The following is a 21,940-nucleotide window of genomic DNA, read 5'->3' as shown; positions in this document are numbered from 1 at the left end:
TTTGACTTATATTATTCATATCTTGCTCTTACATAAATAGAAGACGAGTCAGTACATTTTCAGTTGGTCAAGTGACATAGGCTCCTTTGTCTGCATTTGATCACAGGAAGAATTTGTAGTACATCTGCAAGTCGGGGGAGATCAGCCCTCTCTATTCGAAATTCCGCCTTGCAGTCAGCTTGACCCATATCATACGACTCGTAACTGAAATCTGGATTTTTCGACTGAAAACAATCGTAAAGTAAAACGAATTCTTCATCAGAAATAGTGTTCTCATTGTGAGATAGCAATAGCAGATCTCGGATATTTTTAAACTTTCTCATTTTTAATTAAACGTTCAAAAAAAAACTCTGGAAAGACTGTGCTCAGCGGTAGCCGTCTAATGCCGCCGCGACGTGAAGGAAGCTGCTAAAGGTTTGTATATGGCGGGAACAATGTCGTTCTCGATCCAAACCCTCTCGTACACCGCCGTTGTCGTCGCTCGAGAAATACGAGTTGCTAAAGGTCCCTGATGATATCGGAGAGCGGTGGAAAGAGTCGAAATTAATAAAATCTTTACAAACAGATGTCAGTTTATTTGGTTTATCGTGTTTATATTCTGTCTGCCTTCTTACTTGAATGAGAGCGTTTGCGTCAAGACAGTTGTCAATCTACGAGGTGCGGCATGCTTATGAATCAACACATGATCATGAAAAAGTTTGTTCGTCGCAGTTAGCCATAAGAAGAGGAACAGAAGCAAGTATTTCGTTTGCTTTCCTCGCGTGTTTCGTTCAATTTGCCCGGTGAACACCACGTAATTAATTTTGCCGCCTTTCATTAAAATCGCTTCCTTTAGATCAAACTGTCACTTCCTTATCATCTAGTCGATTTATGCAGTTAAGCAATCATTGAACTAACACCGAAGTTGATAAAAAAAACTGCCCAACGTGAATTATTGTTAAATAGGAAAGAATGTGCGGGAGATTTCACAGTTATTGTAAAAGGCGGCTATTCGTTAGGTAAATTAACCGCCATTTTAGATTTAAAAACGGAAGTTTCGAGCGTCTATTAATCCTTCATATAAAACGAAGTAACGAGAAAATGAGGGAATAGTTCTGAGAAACAAAAGTGCCAAAAAATTGCAAGCTGTTTGGCGTTATGCGCTGCCATGTAGAAGGTCATATGACCATAGCATGGACGAAATAAAATATCATATGGTAATATACGTAATTTAGAGCGGTCTTTGTAATTAACGTTCACGTCTTGCAAACGTTTGCGTAGGCATTCGCCTGGCCGTTTATTGTCTCAGCAGTATTTCAAATCAACCTGGTTTCCATGGCCGTTTCCCTTGCTTGGGGGTGGGGGTGGGGGAGTGACGTGGGGGTAGGATCAGTGCGCGTATTTCCTTTGGGCTATGTTCTAAAGTATGATGGTAGATAGACTGTGATAGTCTGTGATGGTTAACAGCTAGCAAATCAATTGTCGTCTCTTTAACTTGTTTTTGAAAACCAGATGAAAAGATAACGAGTTATTGAGGAAGTTCGTGCTTGTCAAACGCCCAGTTAAATTTGGTGATGACGAATAGGTTGGAAAACATATCTATATCTCGTTGAAAACGACAGGTGTCATATTAATTTTGTGATCATTAGACCTCCCGCCAAGGGACTTCGGGAATATCACGTTTAAAGCTATAGGAGGAAGTGCAGGCTGTAGAGAATGCCCCTTCTGTTTCGGGTTCTTTTTAACCACAACGAGGTTCATTAGGTTACTGGTAAGTTTTAAATAATCATATGAATTTTCTTGTGTACATCAGCCATGCTTCGGGTGGAAGAAATTGGCGTTAGCGAGGAAAATGGCGTTGGAAAATGTCATATTTACTACGTGGTCGTAAGTAAGACAGTATGTAGAGTAAGATTCCGCATTAGGCAAAGGAGAGAAATGTTCAAGAACGCGACAGTCGAGATAGCCGGGTTCAAATCGCTCATAAGGCTACAAATTTTGTGTTTGAATTAACGAAATTCAGGTGTAAACGGAGTTATTTCTCCATTCTTTTTGCGACGTGTGTTTGGTGCCGCCGAATCTGCTATTGTACGGCGAGGCGCGAAAGTTCGAATCGTCCAAGATTCTTACATTTGGTGATTTTGGTGATTGTAATGCAGTGATAGACAGACTGTGATAGCCTGTGATGGTTAACAACGAAGAGATCAACTGTAGTTTCTTTCAACTTGTGTTTGAAAACATGGTGAAAAGATGATGAGTTATTGAGGAAGGCACAGTTCGTATTTGACTTGAGGATTCCAGTCTAACATGAACAAAGGGAAAATCCTAAAGTTACATTATAACGCCATCTTTTGTGCGCTTCTCTAAATCTTGGAAACAAAACAGGAAGTGTTTTGGTGGCTATTTGCATTGAGAAAATCGATGAACATCAAACTCCTATTGACATATGAAAAGACACGCAAACAGACCGGTTTTAATATTGAAAAACTGAAGCGTCATTGGAATGATTACATCAGCTCTTAGAACTAATAACATCGAAAGATGAAGATGAATATCGAGTAGGTAAATTAGTATATTGTTTGCTGAACACGCACCAACTGATCGACGACTAGTTTGTGAATGTGAAAAATGAAAAATGGTTTGCCATTACTCAAGTACAAGTTCCGAGATAGTAGGTTAGCTTTGTAAACTGATAATGACATTCAATTTAGTTTTGTTAGTCATCTTCTCATGGTCACGTTTCCTAGTTTGCACAGCAGTGGTTGCTGTCATTAGCGATAACGCACGCTACATGTCAACAAAACGTTTCTCAGGACGTTTTTAAGAGATCCTTCGTTCTGTCGTTGAGTTTTCCAAGAAATTTGATTGCCGTTGCTAAAGTAGGAATCAAGGCAATTTTATCACACTTGAGTTTTTATTTGGAAAGCATATTATAATGGAAACTTATTTACACCTGTTTAATTAAAAATTCTTAAGACGTAAATTGCGGGTTAAAACGAACATGATCCAATCCTTTAACTTTTGCTAATGCTCGTTCGTCCATGACTTCATTCAAGAGAGGATGAAGGGTAAGAGAAATAATCCCACTTATAGCCTTATTCTCACAGTAATCCCTGTCAAGATATTTTTAGATAATAGTGACATTTAGCACCACGGTTTTCAGTGGAAACCTCAAACGGCAAACCGCTAAAAGTCGCGTGACCAAGCGCTGCGGTCACGTTTGGAGTTCTCAACGCGGGTTTTCAACGTCGAGAAGTAGGTTTTCACGTAAGTGATTTACCTGAACGTTTTTACTCCTGACTTTTTGTTAATGCCACGTGCTCAGTAAGAAAATAAGTAAACTAGTCTTTTTAGTACAAGTTTAGATTAAATTTTTAGCCAATGAGTGAAAACAAATCTTTTTGTCGCCATTTGAAACTCAAACACTGCTGTTGTCTGGAAATTCAATGCGACGACCTCTTCAAGTGAAATGATTCTTCCATGTTTTCAAAAACCGATTTTTAGCCAAACCGATAAAGGTCACAAACGTCTAACGCCAAACGCCGAACCTGAAACTGTCGTTTGCGGTTTGCCGTTAACATGAAAACGCTGGCGCTAAGTGTCTCTCAAAAAATTCTTCCGTGGATAAAGTTACCACGCAGTTTCATCCTCTCTTGGTTTATGTTATGTTATGTTACAACTGGGCTTGCGAAAAAACCATTGCCTAAAAGTTATATCTAAGAAATGAAAAACGTGTACCACGTTTCTATCGAGTTTTAGTATAAATCTATTAGCGTTCTATCACGAATGTCGTTCTCTGATTGGCTACGCTACTCACTATCTATTTTGTGATAGATAGTGAGTAGCGTAGCAGTGGACCCTTGTTAACAAAATAACGGCACTTCTTGGCGTTTTCGAGGTGTCTTTGAAGAGGATTTAGATAAAGTTTTGAACTCATACTAAAATAATTGGATTATTCGCTCTCGATTTCTATGCGTGATAGTTGACGAGGGCGCATATCACGCAATAGAAATCTCGAGCGAGTGTTTCCACAGCTTTTTCGAGCTCCCCAAACTTCCGTAAGTGTTTCTGTAACTCGATAGAACATGTTTTCTATTTCTTTTAGAAACTTCCGCGACGAAAAAAACTTGTTTACTTTGATCATCAAAATGTGCATTCTCTTTGCTCGTGGCATCATAACGCCAATAGCTCGTGCTAGTTCTGTGTTTCTTTCGAGTTATATAGAAACACGATTTTTAACCAATCAGCGTGCGTATTTTCTAATATTGTGTAGTATTTACATGAAGGTCTCCTTTGTCTTTAGTTTGTGCTATTTTTTCTTAATTAAAATTGAAACAATAAATACAATAAATACTTTTCAATATTTGCATACTGACAGCCTACATCGAAAGCTCCAAATTTTTGTTGGGTATTTGTCGCGAACAAAGTAATTATGATTCTGATCACTTTGTTAAAAAGAGTTTAAAAACTGAAAGCACCCCTTCAGAAGATTCTTAGTTCTTTGAATCAGTTTAATTGCACTCAACAAGATTATTAGTTCTTAATAAAAGCAGCAAAATGCTAATTGAACCTTCAGTGCTGAAACTAAGCTTTTCACTGTTGATGTTTATTAATATGTGTTTTTCTTCTTGTTTTAGACACTTTGTTTACGCACTGTCTCAGAATGAAAGAGGACGCTTTTACTTCCAAGGTTGGCATTTAAACTCTCTCCACCTTTTTTCAGGGATTTCTGTAGGTTTCGTCTGGAGAATTTACGTTGTAATCGAGAATTGAGTTGTACTGTAATTACCTGCCTTCGTTCCTTATATGTGTCAAATGAAAATTGACAATCTGCTTCCTGGGTGATAATCTAATTTGAATTTTCAGTTTCAGTTTTAGCGATTTCCTTCCCTGTTTGTATTATTCATCAATCTCGGTAGAAATTCCACCAAGCAACAAATGAAATTAAATTTCCTTGGGAAGGTTCCAAGATACATGCAGTAATAACAAGAAGTAATTGCGGCTTTTTATTGTTGTTATTAGAAAACGCGACAGCTGAATTAAGTAAATGATCCTCTCGTTGGTGCTTTCAATTTGTGTGGAAAAAAATTAATAATCACCCTCACTTCTCAGAACAGACGGCTGATGCTACTTGATGATAACATCAACACCATAATATTAAGCGTGAAGCTTTGAGAAATAACGGTTTTTGCTGTAATCCTTTTCTCTCTATCCGTTTAAAACGAAACCTGTAATGAAGGGGTGGGTGGCTGTTTGTGGAGTTTGTTTTGCTGAGTGCCTTACAAATGTCTCGGAAAGGTCTTCCGCGCTAGCAGCTGCAGTGTTATAAACGAAATATTTTTCAATATTTACATACTGTTTTCTTCTGACAGCAAATAAGGTAGTCCAATTTACCCCACAACTAGCAAAGGTCTGTGATCCTTCTTTGGCTGTTACACTGCGACAAAGGTAAAATGTGAATTTGACACGCTTGCGATTAATTAGGACGAAGTTGCTTTCGAAACAAGCTTAACATTCTTTGGCAGTGTTGCCCTCACTTCAGTTTAGCCCCTATAGAGGCTTGCTAAATTTGTAAATTGATGAACACGGTCGGCGAATGAATCGAACCAGACGTAACATTATATCATGTTATTATAGAACCCACGCACGGGCTACGTCCAACTGAGTTGAAACTATTCCATGCTCATATATCCATTCTTTATATTAACTATTTTATTTCCTGTAAAAACGGAAACAATTGAAGTAACCAGAAGGCGTTGAATGCTTTACAGAAGCTAGACGTTTTCTGAATATCGAGATTTAAAAAAATTGAGCTTCCTTCTGCTATGAGGACTACAGCCTCCTGTAGATAAAATTGAAAAAATATTCCATTTTTAAAAATGCCATATACTATTTTCAACTCGAGCAAATAATTACTGGATTGTCTTTGCTGTACCTTTACTTTAATGTTGGTTCTGAACGTTGGGTGGTTTCCCAATTTGAGAACGAAATGCTAAAGTTATATTACGATACTTACACACTGTGAGTTTCCGGCTAGAGGGTCATCAGTGTAGCGTTGCTTATGGCACGAAATTGAACTTCTTTACGCGAAAGACGTTTTGTTCGAGATTACGAGTTTTTTACTCCTTGTTATATTTATTTATAGCCTTCGTCATTTGATTGTATTTTGTTCCTATTGTTTGTAAGGTTTCAGCCTCGAACAGTCGGATTTGTCTGGAGCTAGTAAGAAACTCTGTTTTGGTGTAAGTTACGTTTTGTTTTTTGTCATATTCTAATGGATTTTACCACATATTGAAACAAATAACGCGATAACTTGCGAACGCAAAAGAAACACATAAAAGCGGTTGATCCAGGGGGGCAAGCAGCGAGGCCTGGAACCGAGTTTCTATGATCGCCCCAGTTAAGAAATTTGGCCGAGGAAGACTAAGTACTGGTTTGTGGAAAACAAACATGGCGGACTTCCGTGAGCGCGATGCGTTTGTAAAGTTTTGTAAACGTTGTGCATATTTCACATTCAAACATCTACGAAAAAGTTCCAGTTTTCCTACATCTAAATCTTGGACATTTTGATCGAGGCATCGGGGATAAATATTCCAATGTAAACCTGTGAGTCCTCGCAAGCGGGAACTCCACAGTGTGAGCCAGATATCAGGCATGAATATTTTATTCGAGCATTTTTGGGTGTCCTATAAACGGGATAAACTGGGCAGATAATTCATGGTAGGCCACATATAATCGCCTTCCCCTTTACTCCTTAAATGCTAACCGCAAGCAACCGCAGTAATTAAATGTTAACCGCAAGTAAACAGTAGTAAATAAATGCCAACTGCAAGTAAACAATATTTAAATGCTAACCGCGAGCAAACGGCAGTAAATAGAAGCAAACTGCAGGGAGACTATATGGGTGGCCTACCATGAATTATATCCCATAAACTGAAATATTTCTATATTTCCGGACTCCCTGATGGTAAGGGTTGCTTTTTCTTAACAGCTTCGTGACCCCTTTTGTTTGCACTTATTAAACTGATAGGGTTAAAGCAGGTTTCATAGTGAGTGCAGTGGGTACGGCGCTTTTCTGTTACGTTACTACAAGGGGTCTGTTTCAGTTTTAGGCAAAGTATCTGGCATTATTTATGAAAACGAATACTGGATAGGTCCCTTGGCAGAATTGAGAATTCATCACCATTTCTTTGCCGTTACAACACAATAGTTGTGTCGTTGCTTGTTTTTGTTTCTTCATAATCATCCTTAGACTTTTGTTTTGATATTCTCGACTTAACGGCTTAAATAATGGGTCCAATCAAGTCGTTGAGATGGAGAGTGTGCTGGAAGTTTGACTTTACCACCTCATTTTGTTGCTCTTTCTGTAGCCCTTTCCCTGGCACTAATTTTTTATGCCACCTCTCAGTCAGTTTTCAAAGGGTTCATGCTCTTCTCTTGCACTTAGAATTGTCATTTGAGACAAGTACTATTAAAGACTTCATTCATCTGACTTTATATTAGTCTGCCTTATTGTCTTATTTATCTATCCTTCCATTACAGGAACAAGCCACTGATAATCAACACTTTAGGCCAAATCATGAGTTGATATATTAACATCCTTACTCATCTTTTTGCCTTAGAGGAATAAAACAAATCCTTTGGTTACCGGTCATTTGATTAGCCCCTAGCCAGTTAGCCCCCAACCACAAGTCGATCAGCCCCTTACTCATGCTTAAAGAAAAAAAATATATACAGTTTTTTCTTATTTCTGGTTGGGGGCTTATCGATTCCTGGTTGGGGTTTAAATGGTTAGGGGCTAATAGACTTGGGGGCTAAATGACTGTTACTGATCCCTGCGCTTGATGTCTTTTCTTGTTATTCTCGGAAGCCTTAAAGCCAAGTCTCAAAATTGGCCTATTTCAAATGTTGTGGAGGTTCTGTTGACGCAGGTTTGCCCAAGTTAAAGTTAGTTGTCTGGATGAATGACCATTTTACCTGCTTACCTCATTACTAGCACTCAACTACGGGTAACATTGCTCATTTTCCTTCCCTGGGTCTATTTCATAAGTTATCTCCCTCAGCAGATGAGCATATGGCAGCCCTATTTTGATATCCAGAAGTATTACAGAGCTTTCTCCTACCACACAAATAAAACTGATGCTTATCACCAGTACAAATTATGCCACAGCATGTGAGCAGAAGCTGCTTTCTTTATTTTCACGGGTAAATAACTTGTAAATGAAATACCACAACCTAGTAAAGGTTCACATTGAGTCTGTGCCTAGCAAACAGTCCATTTTGGACATTCCCATATGCAGAAACAGAAAAATGATTTCAAATTTGCGAGTTCACATTGGTACTGAACAGTAAAGGATGGAGGTTTCAAAACCTCTATAATGTATCACTGCATTATCGAGACACGCAAACTGGTAGCTATTTTCAATGTCGTTGACTGATCTGCAACTGCCTTCAAGTTTCATGATTTAATTAAATTACTCGAAAGAAAGTCTTCAGACTCAACACATTACAGGAAAATCATAAAGTAAATGCAGTCTTTCATAAGAAAGTAAGTTAAGACGGAAAAAACTTTAGACTGAAAAGCTTGTTTAATGTAAGCTCAAGTTTAAATGTACAAGTCTGAATAGTTGAGAAATAGTTTAAAGACTTGCGTTCGGAGGCTTCGCGATATATAATGGCAGACATGAAGCAGTTCGACATCGCTATTTTCCATAGAAATTTGGGAAGAATAATTGGTCGGTGTGAAGATGGAAAGTAATGAACCTTGAAATTTCCACAGCAAAATAAAAACTTCAGCTTCGTTTTCTTCCTGAGACGGGGAAACCTCTCCAGGCAACCAAGAATGCAACCACGCTCGCCAGGAAAATAGCACAAAGCTGGTCCTTGATTCCCTTAGTCCTGATTGTCTCAGAGCTGTCGTTAAAAATCGCTAACAGCGAATAAAAAGTTATCGAATCGAAGGCAAATCCTGAACAAAAATGGCGGCGAAACATGTTTCGGTTTCCTCGCGTTATTTTCGCGTTATGCGCATGCTCCTTACGGTTCTCAAATGATTGACAGATTTCTTTACTGGGGCAATCATAGAAACCAGAAAAGCGGCGAGATCAAAGGTAGCTGCCCCCCCTGGGTTGATCACATGTAATTACTGCGCATGGCATATGATAGTAAAGTAAATTAATCGCTCGCGAAGTGCCTCTCAGGCGTAACTTACGCTATATGTCTTTCAAATGTCAGCCTGTGACATTTATGTCTTGTCGACACATTCTTTTTTTAATAAGAATATTTTTTTTTTTACCAGTCCAGGCTGAATATTCTTTCTTTTCTACCGATTTTAGGTTAAAAATATTCTAGTGCAATATTTTTTGCGCTATTGACTTAATCTGAAAATTTGATAGATATCCTCGAAGCTCTTGTAAAGTTTCATAGCCTTCTTGTTCAAGTGCAAAACAATTGACGGGTGCATAAATGGTTAAAATTATCGCAACGTCGACATTGTCAGCTGTGTGTCTGTTCAGTTTTGCGTGTCACCTTTTTGTCAAGAAGAAATATAATTGCCCTCCGAGTAGCTTTTGCCTCACAGACATCGAGTTACCTTTGCCATTTATCAAATGAAACCGTGCGACCGTTTTAACTGGAAAAAAAACGATCGCACGCCAAGTTTCATTCATTGAAATTTTGTCGCTTCACCGAGATCACTGGAAGCCTCTATTAGTAGCAGGGTGTTAAGAATGCCGCCCTTTTAGGGTTAACGGTTGTTCTTTGCTAATTAAGGGTTTGAAATTCTAATGACGACTCATCTTCTCTCGGTTGATTGTTTCGTCTGTTTGTCATTTTATGGGTTAGTTAGTTTTTAAATACTGGAACAAATGTAATGCTGATAGAACACCTGAAAACAGGAGTTGTTTTACTTGTTTAACATTTACACGAAGAAACCGGTTCGTCAACGGTTTAGGCAAATGGAAAGCAAAAATGCCTGATGGTAAGTTCTGTTGGGATTGGCCATTTACCATTCACTCAAAAAAAATAGGTCCGCAATGCGAACTTGTGTGGGATTTCAGTCAAATAAGAGGTGATGCGCTATGGATAAATCAGAGAAATTGTAGCTTTACAGTGAATATTTATACATTTTGTCGTTTTGTCGTGATGAACGTCGAGTAAAGATACCGTAGAGCCCTGGTTATAAGATTCCAAGCTGCAGACGAAAAAACGGCTACATGAGAAATATGTCTGGACTTTAGTTTCCAGGAAATTCGCTCCCTTAGGGTTCGGTTACACGGAACTCTTTACCGTGGTAAATGACCCTTTTACAACGGGAAACTACATTTAGTGAGTATGACCAATATTTCTGGAGGTTAATTTCCTGTGGTTAATACCCATGGATACATCAAAAAGATCACATGCAGCGCCCTTGACATTTAATGTAGTACGGTGTTTTGATGTCCAAGGTATTACGAGCAAATCACGTCTCTCCGTTTGTCATTAATATGTAACCGAAAAGGAAAAATGGTTCCTCCGCGTGCCATTTTTGTTACCTTGGCAAAATCCCGTGTAACCGTTGTTTCACAACGTATACTAAAACCCAGCCAAAAAAAAACAAACAAAAAAACAAAAACAAAAGTCAGCAGACATATATATAGCCCCAAGTTATTAGGGGGAGGGGATCATTGAAAGAGTTATTAAAGTTAACACATTTTGCAAGTTAGGCTTGTTTTTCGCAGCAGGGCCGAAAATAAATGACATCGAAAAGCAAGTGCACACGAGAAGGTTTAGTTTTTGGGTGTGATTCTGGACGGTGCAATCAACAATAACGTGGCCTGTTTCGTCGGGATGCCAGATGACGTGCTACATAACTGGGACAATTAATGTTCACGAACACGACTTTTGAATCGCGTTGGCTTGGGGATGTTTACTGTGGGAATAGCTTTATTTCATGGGCTACATGTTTCCTGGGATGTGTTGATTAGCTCCAGTGGAGACAAATAATTCAGATCGCCTCAGCTCTTACGCAGACGCTCCCCCCCCCCCCCCCCACCCCCCACCTCAATGCACATGGAGCGGCATCAGAAATGCTCTCTACTTTTATTCGTCAGCGGAAATATTAAAATCGTTCGCTGGTTGCACGGAGTTTGTTTACGATAAATCACCTCCGACTGCAAATGTCAGCTAATATTCGTGCTTCCAGCTGAGAAAACTGTACGTAAATTATATTTTTAGACATTAGCTTTTGTGCTTAAACATGACCAGAAAATATTTAGCGTGAAGTTTGAAGGCAAATGCAAATATTTAGTCCATTTAAACTTGTGAGTCTGAGGAAACTGCACGTTACGCAACGTATCAAGAAATCATAGTTTATCAGTCGAGAGGACCTCAACTTGCTAACCATAAATACACAGGAAAACACTGGGCTTTGCAATTATGTTATATCTGTCCGTAAAACTTCGGTTGTTGATATAAAAATGCTGATTTAAGCAACAGACGGGAGTTGAAAGTAATGAAATCAATCAAGCGTAAATTTTCTTCCGACAGTTGCGGACTGTGCGGCCCGACATGCACAATGTTTACTAGAACATGTGACGAGAATTTCATTTCCGCAGAAATTGTCGGGATTTTCATCTGATCGAAGGAATTTCAATGTGACAATTTAAATATGTAATTGCAGAAAGTTCTGTCCGAGAACTGGAACTTCGTATGATTGTTGTATGATTGACTGATTGTTCCTTATTCATCCAAGAATTTCGCGCATATGCAGAAAGCGAACGTTTACCCACCTTATAATAAATGGCGCGTCAACAATAAATACGGCAGCGACTGTCTGAAAAACACTAAGACCTAAGGCCTAAGACTCCCTCCGAATCTCAAAAATAAGTCAAAATTCGCCAAAAAACAACACCCGCTAAGAGTAATCACACCAATGACCGCCGCACAAAAACACTCAACCTTTTGCTAGTGGAACCCAGTCTACATGCCAAGTAGAAACCACGTGATAAACGCTTTGCTCTCGTGGACAAATAAATAAATAAATAGATATCGCTGGTGTTGACAAAGTGTGGGAAATCCCACACAAAAACCATTTACTACAAAGAGACTAGGACGAGTTCGACCTGATCATAATTCCAAGATAACTGCAAATTGTAAGCACATTTCCTCTCGGATATTTCATTTGGAAATTTTGGGCTACCTTTCAAGACGTTCCGTTTATTTGGAAAATTTTCCGGTTAGTCGAGCTAAAATTGTTTTACCATTTACATTCTGACCAAAATTCCCGAGTTTTGGGGTAAATAGAAAACGACCAGGGTCCCCTCCTTCTGACAAGTTAATTCAGCCCAATATTTCGATTAGTCGTATCTATAACTAAATTCTCGATCGTGATTGGTTCTCCGCTCGCCTATTTGTAAAAGTAATTGGACCGAGTGGAGTACAATTCAGAGAGTAATCGCGCGAATAACTCCAAAATTGGAGGAGCGCGAAGCACAAGGCCGATTTGAAATTACGAGCACGATTACTCCCTGAATTGCACGACACGAGATCCAATTACTAATTAAGCGTATCTATAACAAATTTCGGAATTAAAAATGTCTTGTGAGAACTTCTTTTGAGCGAAAACGTCTGTAACGCTTTTATAAGTTTTTAAAACTGTAGGAAACAATGCGAAGGAAGCCATTAAAGAGCGCGTAATTGACGTGCGAATCACGTGGGTATCCAATTACAGGTATCCAGTTACGAAAAGTTCAAATTGGATACCTGTAATTGGACACCCACGTGATCGCGCGCCAATTACGTGTCAAATAGGCGCGCGGAGAACCAATCACGATCGAGAATTTTGTATAGATACGATTAATTTGTCATAGATACGATTAATTAGTGCGATTAATTTATCGGACGTGCTTCGCGATCGTTCGATTTTGAAATTATTCGCGCAATTACTCCCTGAATTGCACTCCACTCGGTCCAATTACTATTACTAAGCAGAATGATATTCAAGAAACTGATAAATTTGATGTAAAAAGTAGACACAAAAACATTTTCCTTTTTTTTTCTTACAAAACTTTCTTTGGGCGTTGGACGTTAAACGTTTCCACCATAAGCTTACCCGTCAGCTTTGTATGATTATCAAGATTCTTCAGGCCATACCAATACAAATTCAATAGACTGGTCGTTAGAATAAAAATTACTGATCACTTATGTAAAAGCGTGATGTTGTCAGCAACAATTTCTCCCTAATTCATTATTGGCAAATCCCACTATTTGTTGAGATCAATTTGTTACGAGACGTTTAACTTTCTCCGTATTTATTTGAGAATGCACGTGACATTAAGCGTCTAAATGACTCTTTCCGCGCATTGTAATTGGCCATAACAACTACAAATTCAACAGACTGATCGTTAGAATAAAAAGTACTGATCACTTAGCAAAATTCTACTAAGTCAACAGTATTGCAGGACAGGTGTCGACTCAAGTCTTGAGAATGGTTATGTTGATCCCTTGAGCGTGGAAGGGTGAAATGCCATGACACTAAGGCCGCATCCACACTACGCCGAAGGAATTTGAAAACGGAGGTTTCACTCTGAAAATGCATCAAATGTTTTCCGTCCACACTACGCCGGAGAAGTTAGAAAACGCAAGAATCACCGGCCATTTTGGATTTGTGTTTGAGTACAACTCAGGCGGGGAAATATCATGATTATCGTGACGTCATCGTTTTCTAAAAGCTTCGTTTTCAAAATGTTTTGATGTCCACACTAAAACGCAAAGCCGGCGTTTTCAAATTCCTTTGAATGACGGACTAGTGACGGACTAGTGTGGACGGTAGGCCTAACCGGAGAAATAAGGCTCCGTTTACAAATTCCTCCGGCTTAGTGTGGACAGGGCGTGAACACTAGTACGTCTAGGAGTTATGTCTTTACTTTAGTAGGCTCCTTCACAAACGATGTTCAGGCTCGTCAAGAAAGTCTATGTAAGAACCTCTGTAAAAGCGAGTTAATAGTCTAGAAATTTACATCTGGATGTCCTTTTAAAACCTAAAATTTGGTCTAGGTATTTACAAATTAAGCAGAATGTCATTGGAGTTTTTTAATTGCGCTTTTCGTTAGTTACAATTGTCTGTATGGTTGTTATCTTTGAATGCCATTGGAGGAGGTTGACAACAACTTGTACTTTACTTCGTGCAAGAGCCATGCAGATTTAGTAAAGATATTTGCAAATTTGGGAGGACGTCACTGGGTATTTTTAATTCCGCTTTTCATTATTTACAATTGTCTGTATGGTTGTTAGCTCTGAATGCCATTGGAGGAGGTTGACAACAAGTTGTACTTTACTTCGTGCAAGAGCCATGCAAATTTAGTAAAGATATTTGCAAATTTGGCAGGACGTCACTGGGTATTTTTTTATTGCGCTTTTCATTATTTACAATTGTCTGTATCGTTGTTAGCTCTGAAAGCCATTGGAGGAGGTTGACAACAAGTTGTATTTTACTTCATGCAAGAAAGAGAGTGGTAGCGTGTTTCGTCACTTATGATTATGTTAAGTGCAAGTATGGTGCTGTTCAAGTTCTCCAATTTCGAGGGCTTGTTTGTAAAACATGACATCATATCGTATTTCCAAGTTGCAATAACAGGCAAGACATGTAAATTTAAAGTGAAACAATTGTTTACCAAAGGAAGAAAATACTGTTTAATTTCGTTTTGCCATTGTTAAAGCTTCCTCTCTCGCTGCAGGAAACATGTTCAAACTTTGTACCTAGATGTTTAAAAACAGGGTCATGCATACAGAAAAAACAAGATAAGTGAAAGCTTTTTTCTCAACTTGAAATGGCCGAGTCCTGGTACGGAAATGACTGACTTGTTCTGTAAAAATATATTGAAAAGGTCTTCTAGTTTAGTATTTGATTTAAACTGAACTGTGCCTTGGATCAAGGACTTAATAGTTTACTTGAAATGCCGCAATGTATTTATTTGTTATGTTATGGTTTCACCAGGGCTTTTTATCTTAAATTAAGTGATCTTTGACTGTAGTTATGTTCGACTGGGATCAATGAAGATGGCATTCTTAACTGTTCTCGCTTGGCACTTGTGTACAAACCGAGCTTGAAACCGAAATTTCAGCGGTTTGTGTAGTAATTCCTGATCATTCGTTGGTTCAGTCATGTAATTCTTGGTACCAACTAAAGCTCTGCAGTCACGTTTCTGACGCCATTAGAAAAGCGGACGTGACCATTCTCCCTCCAACAGCGTTTTTCATTCTTTTGTTTTCGTTTGAAATATCAGTTGCAGGTGCGCGACTATGCCCGCGGCTATGTCAGATACTGCACTAAAAAAATATACGAGGCAGGAAATTGGTATTTACCCCAACATACAGGGAACGTCTCTCATTGGTTTTAACAAGCCGTAAATTTCACTCCGAGGTGCTCTTGATAACACTGATCACATTCGAATTCATGATATCAATTTGTTACACGTTCATGATATCAATTTGTTCCACGTTAACAAAACTCTTCTTAACGGCCCATGTCGTTGTGTGAAGACATCCAGGCTAGGGCGGTTCTCTTGTCAGCCTTCATTTGAATATTTACATTTACCCTAAAGACTTAAAAATGCTATTCACCGCGGCCATTCTTATTATTGTTTAAAATAACTAGGAAATATGGCTGACAAACCAGCCAAACTGATATTCACTGATCTACAGTTTAGATCGAGCATAATTACGATGCAAAAGTCGTTATTTAAAAACGTGATGTTGTCAGCAACAGTTTCTCCCTTATTCTTTATTGGCAAATCCCACCTGCGCAAAACTATTTGTTGAGATCAAATTGTTCCGAGACCTTTGACTTTCTCCGTGTTGATTAAGAATGCGCATGACATTAAGCGTGTAAATGACTCTTTCCGCGCAATTCATTGTAATTGAATGAGCATTATTTTGGCGTCTTGGATGCGAACGATTAGTGCGTTCCTGCTTAGAGGGATCAAGTTTCTTGCGTGTTTAGCACCTAGCAACAACAAAGTGGCTATTTGCACATGAGCGCGCTTTTTCAGTGGAGTGTAACACGTAATGAGTGCGAGGAAACGACACGATTGGAGATTTCAGTCTTGTGTTTGTAATTTTTTTCAGAGAGCGTATCCGTCGCCGTTGTTGATGACAGGTTTAGAGGACTAGTCCTCCTTCCACGATATCCACAAGATGACCGAGGTCAACAGCCTTACAACTAACTGTTCTTTTATGGTCGATAATCCCGAGCGACGACGTCAGCTATTCGGGACTAACATCGCGGTCATCGTGTTGAATTCGATTTTTGCGTTGACGACTACCTTCCAGAACTTGCCAGTTATTTACGCGATTTTGAAAACGCCATCCTTGCACAATCCTCCCTACGTCCTCCTGTGCTCACTGGCCACGACGGATCTCTTGGTGGGATGCGTCATACAACCTCTGTACATCGCACACAATGCCATTCTCGTCGATGGACTGCGCTTTTCCTGCGCGCTGTGGTATGCCAAAGAGACCCTGTTACTCTTATTCATGTTTCTATCGATCTGTACCTTGGTGTTGATTAGCACCGAGCGCTGGCTCGCCTTACATTTCCACCTCAGATATCGTGAAATTGTCACGATGTCTCGGACGCTCTCGTCGATTGGGTCAACTTGGTTCTTTTGCACGGCGTCCGTCATCGCCTGGCCGTTAGGTCTTAATATGTACAGTTTCACAATGGTCGGCCTTATTGTTATTACAGCAGCCGCGCTTCTATTGCTTTTTACGTATATTAAGTTATTTCTGATACTGCGGCGTCACAAAGCTCTCATTGAGAGTCAAGCCAAGCTGCAACCCCAATCTGTGAACTTACGAAAACATAGAAAGTCGTCGACCACCATGCTGTACCTGGTGATGTTGTTTTTCATATTCTACTCACCTACTTTTTACGCCATGATTCATTACTTGGAATCAGACTCTGACTTCAGCAGCGTTAATCAGACCATTTTGTGGGAAGTTGCAAAAACAGTGGCGTTGATAAACGCCTCGGTAAATCCGGTCATGTATTACTGGAAAATGCGGGAACTTCGACGCGCCATGCGAAACGTATTCGGTTTTTCGTCAGCAACGCGGGTTCACGTCGGAGATGTCATAACGCCCGGATCGGGAAGCATGGACAATGACTTCAGAAGCAGGAACGAACAACAGCGCCAAGGGTCTTTCTCGGTGAGACCGCGGGGAAGCTTGTCCAACGTGGGGCCTGCCAGGTCTGATATACACCAAGATCAGGTAACAGAATCGACAACAGAAGCGAAGCCGCAGCAGGAAAAAAAGTTGCTCCTTTTGCCGAGATTTCTGGAGTCTGGTCCGAGTTTTCGAGGATAATTTCTGCTGAAGAAGGGTGAATAAAACAGGTTATGTAATAGAAACAATGAACCGTACGATTTTTTGAGGTGGTTATGGTGCGAAAATTCTCGTTAATTGTCCAGTATTATATAGAATCCAAGTGGGATGACGTTAAAGCTCAGTTAAAACGTAGCTTTTTTTTATATCAGAGATCAGAAAACAGAGTTCAAGTTTTCGGTAGATTTACTGTTCTCGCCTAAACACAAATCGTGTTTTAATCGTCTACATATTGAGCTTGCGTTTAGTTTACCAGGAGAAAAGATACATAGGATTTCTTTTGACTTTCCAGGGGCTATTAGTTTAGTTGATTTCGATATTTACGTCGTTGAAGACTGCAATTTACAGACTTCTTTCAAGGGCCCTTAAAGCAACAAGAATAGAGTAAAAAATTAATTTTCTCTTTCTCCTTGGCTGGAACTGTGATATTTGTCCGTTCCTTAACGTATTTAGTTTAACTGTTGAAGGCACTTCCCGTTTAGTTTAAGTTTTCAGTTTTAATTCTTAACAATTTTGTACTTTTATAATTCTTTCCTGATTTTTCTTGAAAGGATTCAACCAACAAAAGAAACAATTCAGTTGATGCGGAACATCTAGCGCAGGATATGTTTAGACTTTAGGGGACAATATTTTGAGTTATGCTAATTCTCCTTTCTTTTTTAATCATCTGCCCTGGAGAAAACCGATCTTCAATTGCTATCTGACATGCTATCATTTGCTTTTCACTTATTTTTTCTCCCCTTTTGGCAAAGCAACAAACTGAGTTAAAACCTACTACTTCGCTTTTTGCGTTGAGTGAAATATCGAAAACGGGTCATTTAGTTTTCCAAAAGTAACTTCATCGTTTGTCGCCATATTGCTTCGCGGGACGATAATTGCGTCTTAAAAAGCTCTAGGTAAGGAAACCGCTCGACTAAATGAAACTGATTATTATCGTCGGAAATGTTTGCTCGAAACAACTCAATGTGTAAAGAAAGACAACTTCAAATAAATTAAACCTGGGCACAAATGTCGATCGTAGCGAATGTATTGGCCAGCGAGTAATGCAATCAAAAGCGCACCTGATTAAAATCGAAACTAATATGTTAGGTATATAGCTTGTTTAATTTGGCAATTTAAATTATGAAAATGTTTTTAAACCTCCTCAGATCTCATGTAAATTATTTCCTTTGGCATAATAGCTGATACCTGATTTTGATTTTAATTTTTCTGCGTTTTTCCTTGTGTTATGTTCTTAAATAAAGACAATAGTGTTTTGTCATCGAGTTATTGGCAGTTTCCCGTTTGGCGATTCGTTATTGATAGTTTGCCATGATGTGTTATATTTTTATTTAGTGCCGTCTTCTCAGTAGACTTGGCAGCAATTGAAGATGCTGTTCAAAATTAGCGAAACTTCAACACCGAATCTGTAATTTAACGATAATCGCTTTTCCACCTTGATTTAAATAAGATAATAACAACACTGGAAATTACCCACGAATGTAATGTTATTGTACAAACGTCTTAAAATGAAATTCAAGCGTGCGAAAGAAACACTGTAAAATCAGTTGTTTCTGCCTTAATTAACTCGATAAATTATCCATATTTTCGGCTACGATTTAGCGTTGTGTTAGCTCGTGAACGGGATGTTTTCATTTTATTCTTTGTAATTTGTAAGCTTTTCTTGAAGTTGCCTGCTGTAACGTCTACTGCGGGAACTAAATTTGGTTAAGTGCAAGCGAGATGTACAACGGAGAATCTACGAGAGAGGTGTCTAACATAAATAATTCCAGGAAGAAACTTCACAAGGAGAATAGCTTTTTTTTACTTTATTGACACGTGTTTTGCTATTTTCGATGACAAACTATTTAAAATTCCTGGCATTAATCTGAAACGTTCCTCAGCTTATAAATTGCTCAATTGTATTTACCTCTTTACGAAAAATCAAACTGAACATATCGGGAGAATCTAGGTGTTGATCATCTCATGAAACTGGATTGATATCCAAATTCTCCAGAGGATGATAACAGAAAAGGTATGGAAATCGGGAAGGAGATTATTTCTACTTATCGTTGTTTGAATTTATATATCCAAGAATATTTCACCCGTGATATTACAAAACAGTGTTAGCGACCTTTCTGATCTGATTGGTCAGCTTGCAAAATTAAACTTCTATCTACTTAAATCCTTTGAAATGGCAAAAAGGAGCAATGAAATAAATCTTTATACAACTGTAAAACCGACTGCAATTAATTAATGAAGCGGCTTATTACACGGCCGTTGTGTTTTGATACAATTCGTATTATTAAGATTATCAAAAGAACGACATTGCTTTTTTGGTGAGAACGTCTGCCGCAGCTTCCACGGGTGGTTTTTCTTCCCCATCATCCTCCGCATCATCTGACCCGCATGCTAGTTCACCCAGTTTATCTTTCAAACAGTCCACTCCTCCCTCTCTAAGAAGCTTCTCCAGCTGTTCCTTCAAAGCTGCACATTTGGCTAACAACTCGGCGTTCTCGGTCGTTTTCTCCGCTAGTTTTTTCTCCAGCTCAGCCACCTTGTCATCTGCCATTTTCTAAAACTGAACGACAAATTGGTTTCAGGGCATATTTACTTTTTGTTCTTTGCTTGATATTACAAACCTGTTTTATTGCACGTGGAAATGTATTCTTTGCAATCATTGGTTTAGCTATAAGATTCCTTTGTTTACCTGCCTATGTAAATTTAATTTATTTCATTTTAATTTGGAACTGAAAGCGAGGATTATGAAAAAAGACACGGGTAAAAATGCATAGACTCGACTTCGTATTTCCATCCTGACTTGAGAAACGTGCAGTTGTATGGTAAATTAAAGTTCTGTAATATCTGGCTAGTATTCTTGTTCGCAAAATTCGATAGCTCGCATGTAAACAAATCTGTTGATTTGCTGGCTGGAACCCTTATTTACTGCGAATGCAGTTACTGGAATCGCCAAGAAGTGCCGAGAAAATGTCACAAAAAGCAAGAGTTACTATCCGAAAATGGGTATAATTGTGCAAAGAAACAAAGAAACATATAAAGTTATATTTATTGAAATAGAAAGACAAACATAGGGTTTTCACAAGGACAGCTTACAACTTAGGGATATACTCGAAGAGAGAACAAACTTGACGTCTGTGACATTTGTTCAGACCAAGAGCTTTTCATTCACATCATTACTTTATCGTTGCAATGTTTGTTATTAAAGTTAATTCGAGGTTTCATTAATCGCTTTCTAATAATGCTTAACCGTAGCTTACAACATTTCAAATTTTCAAGCAAATTTCACTGAGACGTCTTTTTTGATAAAGCTTGGCCTTTACCTGAGGTATATAAAACACTTACCAACCTGTCTAGTAGAATGTCCTTGCTCTTCTGTACTGAAACAAACCCGTGAAGATGTGGTGGCAATCTGGAAGCGTTGCTGCAGTGTGAGATTGCTTTAAACAGTTTGGCTTGTGCACCCCAGTGGTGAAAAGGTTTTCAATAATATATTAACGATAAGCTGTTAGAGCTTGAAAACACAGAGCCAATTTATGGAAAATTCATTAAACATTTCCGTGGTTAAACGATTTTACCCGCAAACCCGCAGAAGGCATCTCTGCACTGCTGTTAGAGACACCGACTGTATTTCATTCTTGTATTTCACACTTGGCAGAGGTCGAATTAAAGTTTCGTGGACGTAAAATATTGATAATCATGTAGAACTAAAACTATCCAATACAATTCTGGCTCTTCGGGCAAATTAAGCTCATTTAGAAGTTTCTGAATGTTTTGCTGGTATTGGATGTTGATGTCTAGCATCATGAGTATCAGAGATTTCTTTTTGCCTCCCAATGTTCAGTATAACGGTGATGAAAAGGACGGAAATCATCAACTTTTTATCTGTCTGTATATCGTGTAGTCTTCTGAAAGAACACTGAAAGTATTCACGGATATCATGTATGCCTCCAATTATATTTGGCATTGTTACATAAACACTCTGGATGTACACCAAGAATAGTTTTGAATAGTTTAACATAATTATTGTCAAACACCTGTCAATATGTTAACGAACCCTGAGTTTCCCAATTTATTATTTAACTGTGGCTTCGCTTTGTAAAACCCACAGCGTCCTTTCGTGTTGCTCGGCATCATTGACAATAACGTGAAAATCATCTAACGTTTACGTCTGCAGACATCTTGTTAGAGAAGTCCGAGGAGAAACTACAGAGGAAAAAGACAACGTCAAGAATGATACTAAGGGTTTAAAACAAGCTCAGCAACTTATGGCCAACCCACATATCCAGAGTTTTTCTGCCATGTTAACGGAGTACATTAATAATTATTAATAACTAAATGGTCGGTGGCCAAACGCAAACAACCACATTATGTTAATTTATGTTGAATCTTGGCTTCCGTCAAGTTGATTAAACGCGGGATTTTTCGTGCGAAGTTTTCTGGATTTGTAAACTGTAAAACCGTGAAACTATGAAAGCGTTTTTACTCACGCAGTAAACGCTTTATTCCAGTTATGTGATTTCATCGAATGAACATTTTCCCCTTTTTCTCGTTTGCAATCTGGCGTTTTCTTTCAGAGGTTATTGTTTGCTTTTCCAGT

The 21,940-nt window shown here is 38.7% G+C and overlaps 1 protein-coding gene across 5 annotated transcripts; it reads left to right on the top strand.

Moving 5' to 3' along the window:
- The first annotated feature begins 156 nt into the window (after positions 1 to 156).
- LOC145497326 (melanocyte-stimulating hormone receptor-like) lies at positions 157 to 18,113 on the top strand. 5 transcript variants are annotated; one of them, XM_081477163.1, is made up of 5 exons: positions 157 to 1,750; positions 4,617 to 4,669; positions 5,352 to 5,427; positions 6,166 to 6,221; positions 16,084 to 18,113. In XM_081477163.1, the coding sequence occupies exon 5, from the start codon at positions 16,153 to 16,155 to the stop codon at positions 17,323 to 17,325; it is 1,173 nt and encodes a 390-aa protein (XP_081333289.1). In that variant the 5' UTR covers positions 157 to 1,750; positions 4,617 to 4,669; positions 5,352 to 5,427; positions 6,166 to 6,221; positions 16,084 to 16,152; the 3' UTR covers positions 17,326 to 18,113. The 5 variants fall into 5 exon arrangements, with proteins under 5 accessions (XP_081333289.1, XP_081333295.1, XP_081333285.1 ...); XM_081477169.1 differs by lacking the exons at positions 157 to 1,750; positions 5,352 to 5,427; XM_081477159.1 differs by lacking the exon at positions 157 to 1,750 and having other exon boundaries at positions 4,618 to 5,427.
- The last annotated feature ends 3,827 nt before the right edge of the window (positions 18,114 to 21,940 follow it).

This window comes from Orbicella franksi, chromosome 1 (genome assembly GCF_964199315.1).
Source record: "Orbicella franksi chromosome 1, jaOrbFran1.1, whole genome shotgun sequence".
Classification (NCBI taxonomy): domain Eukaryota; kingdom Metazoa; phylum Cnidaria; class Anthozoa; order Scleractinia; family Merulinidae; genus Orbicella; species Orbicella franksi.
The sequence above is the reverse complement of the archived record's forward strand: the minus strand, read 5'-3'. Positions and strand labels throughout refer to the sequence as shown.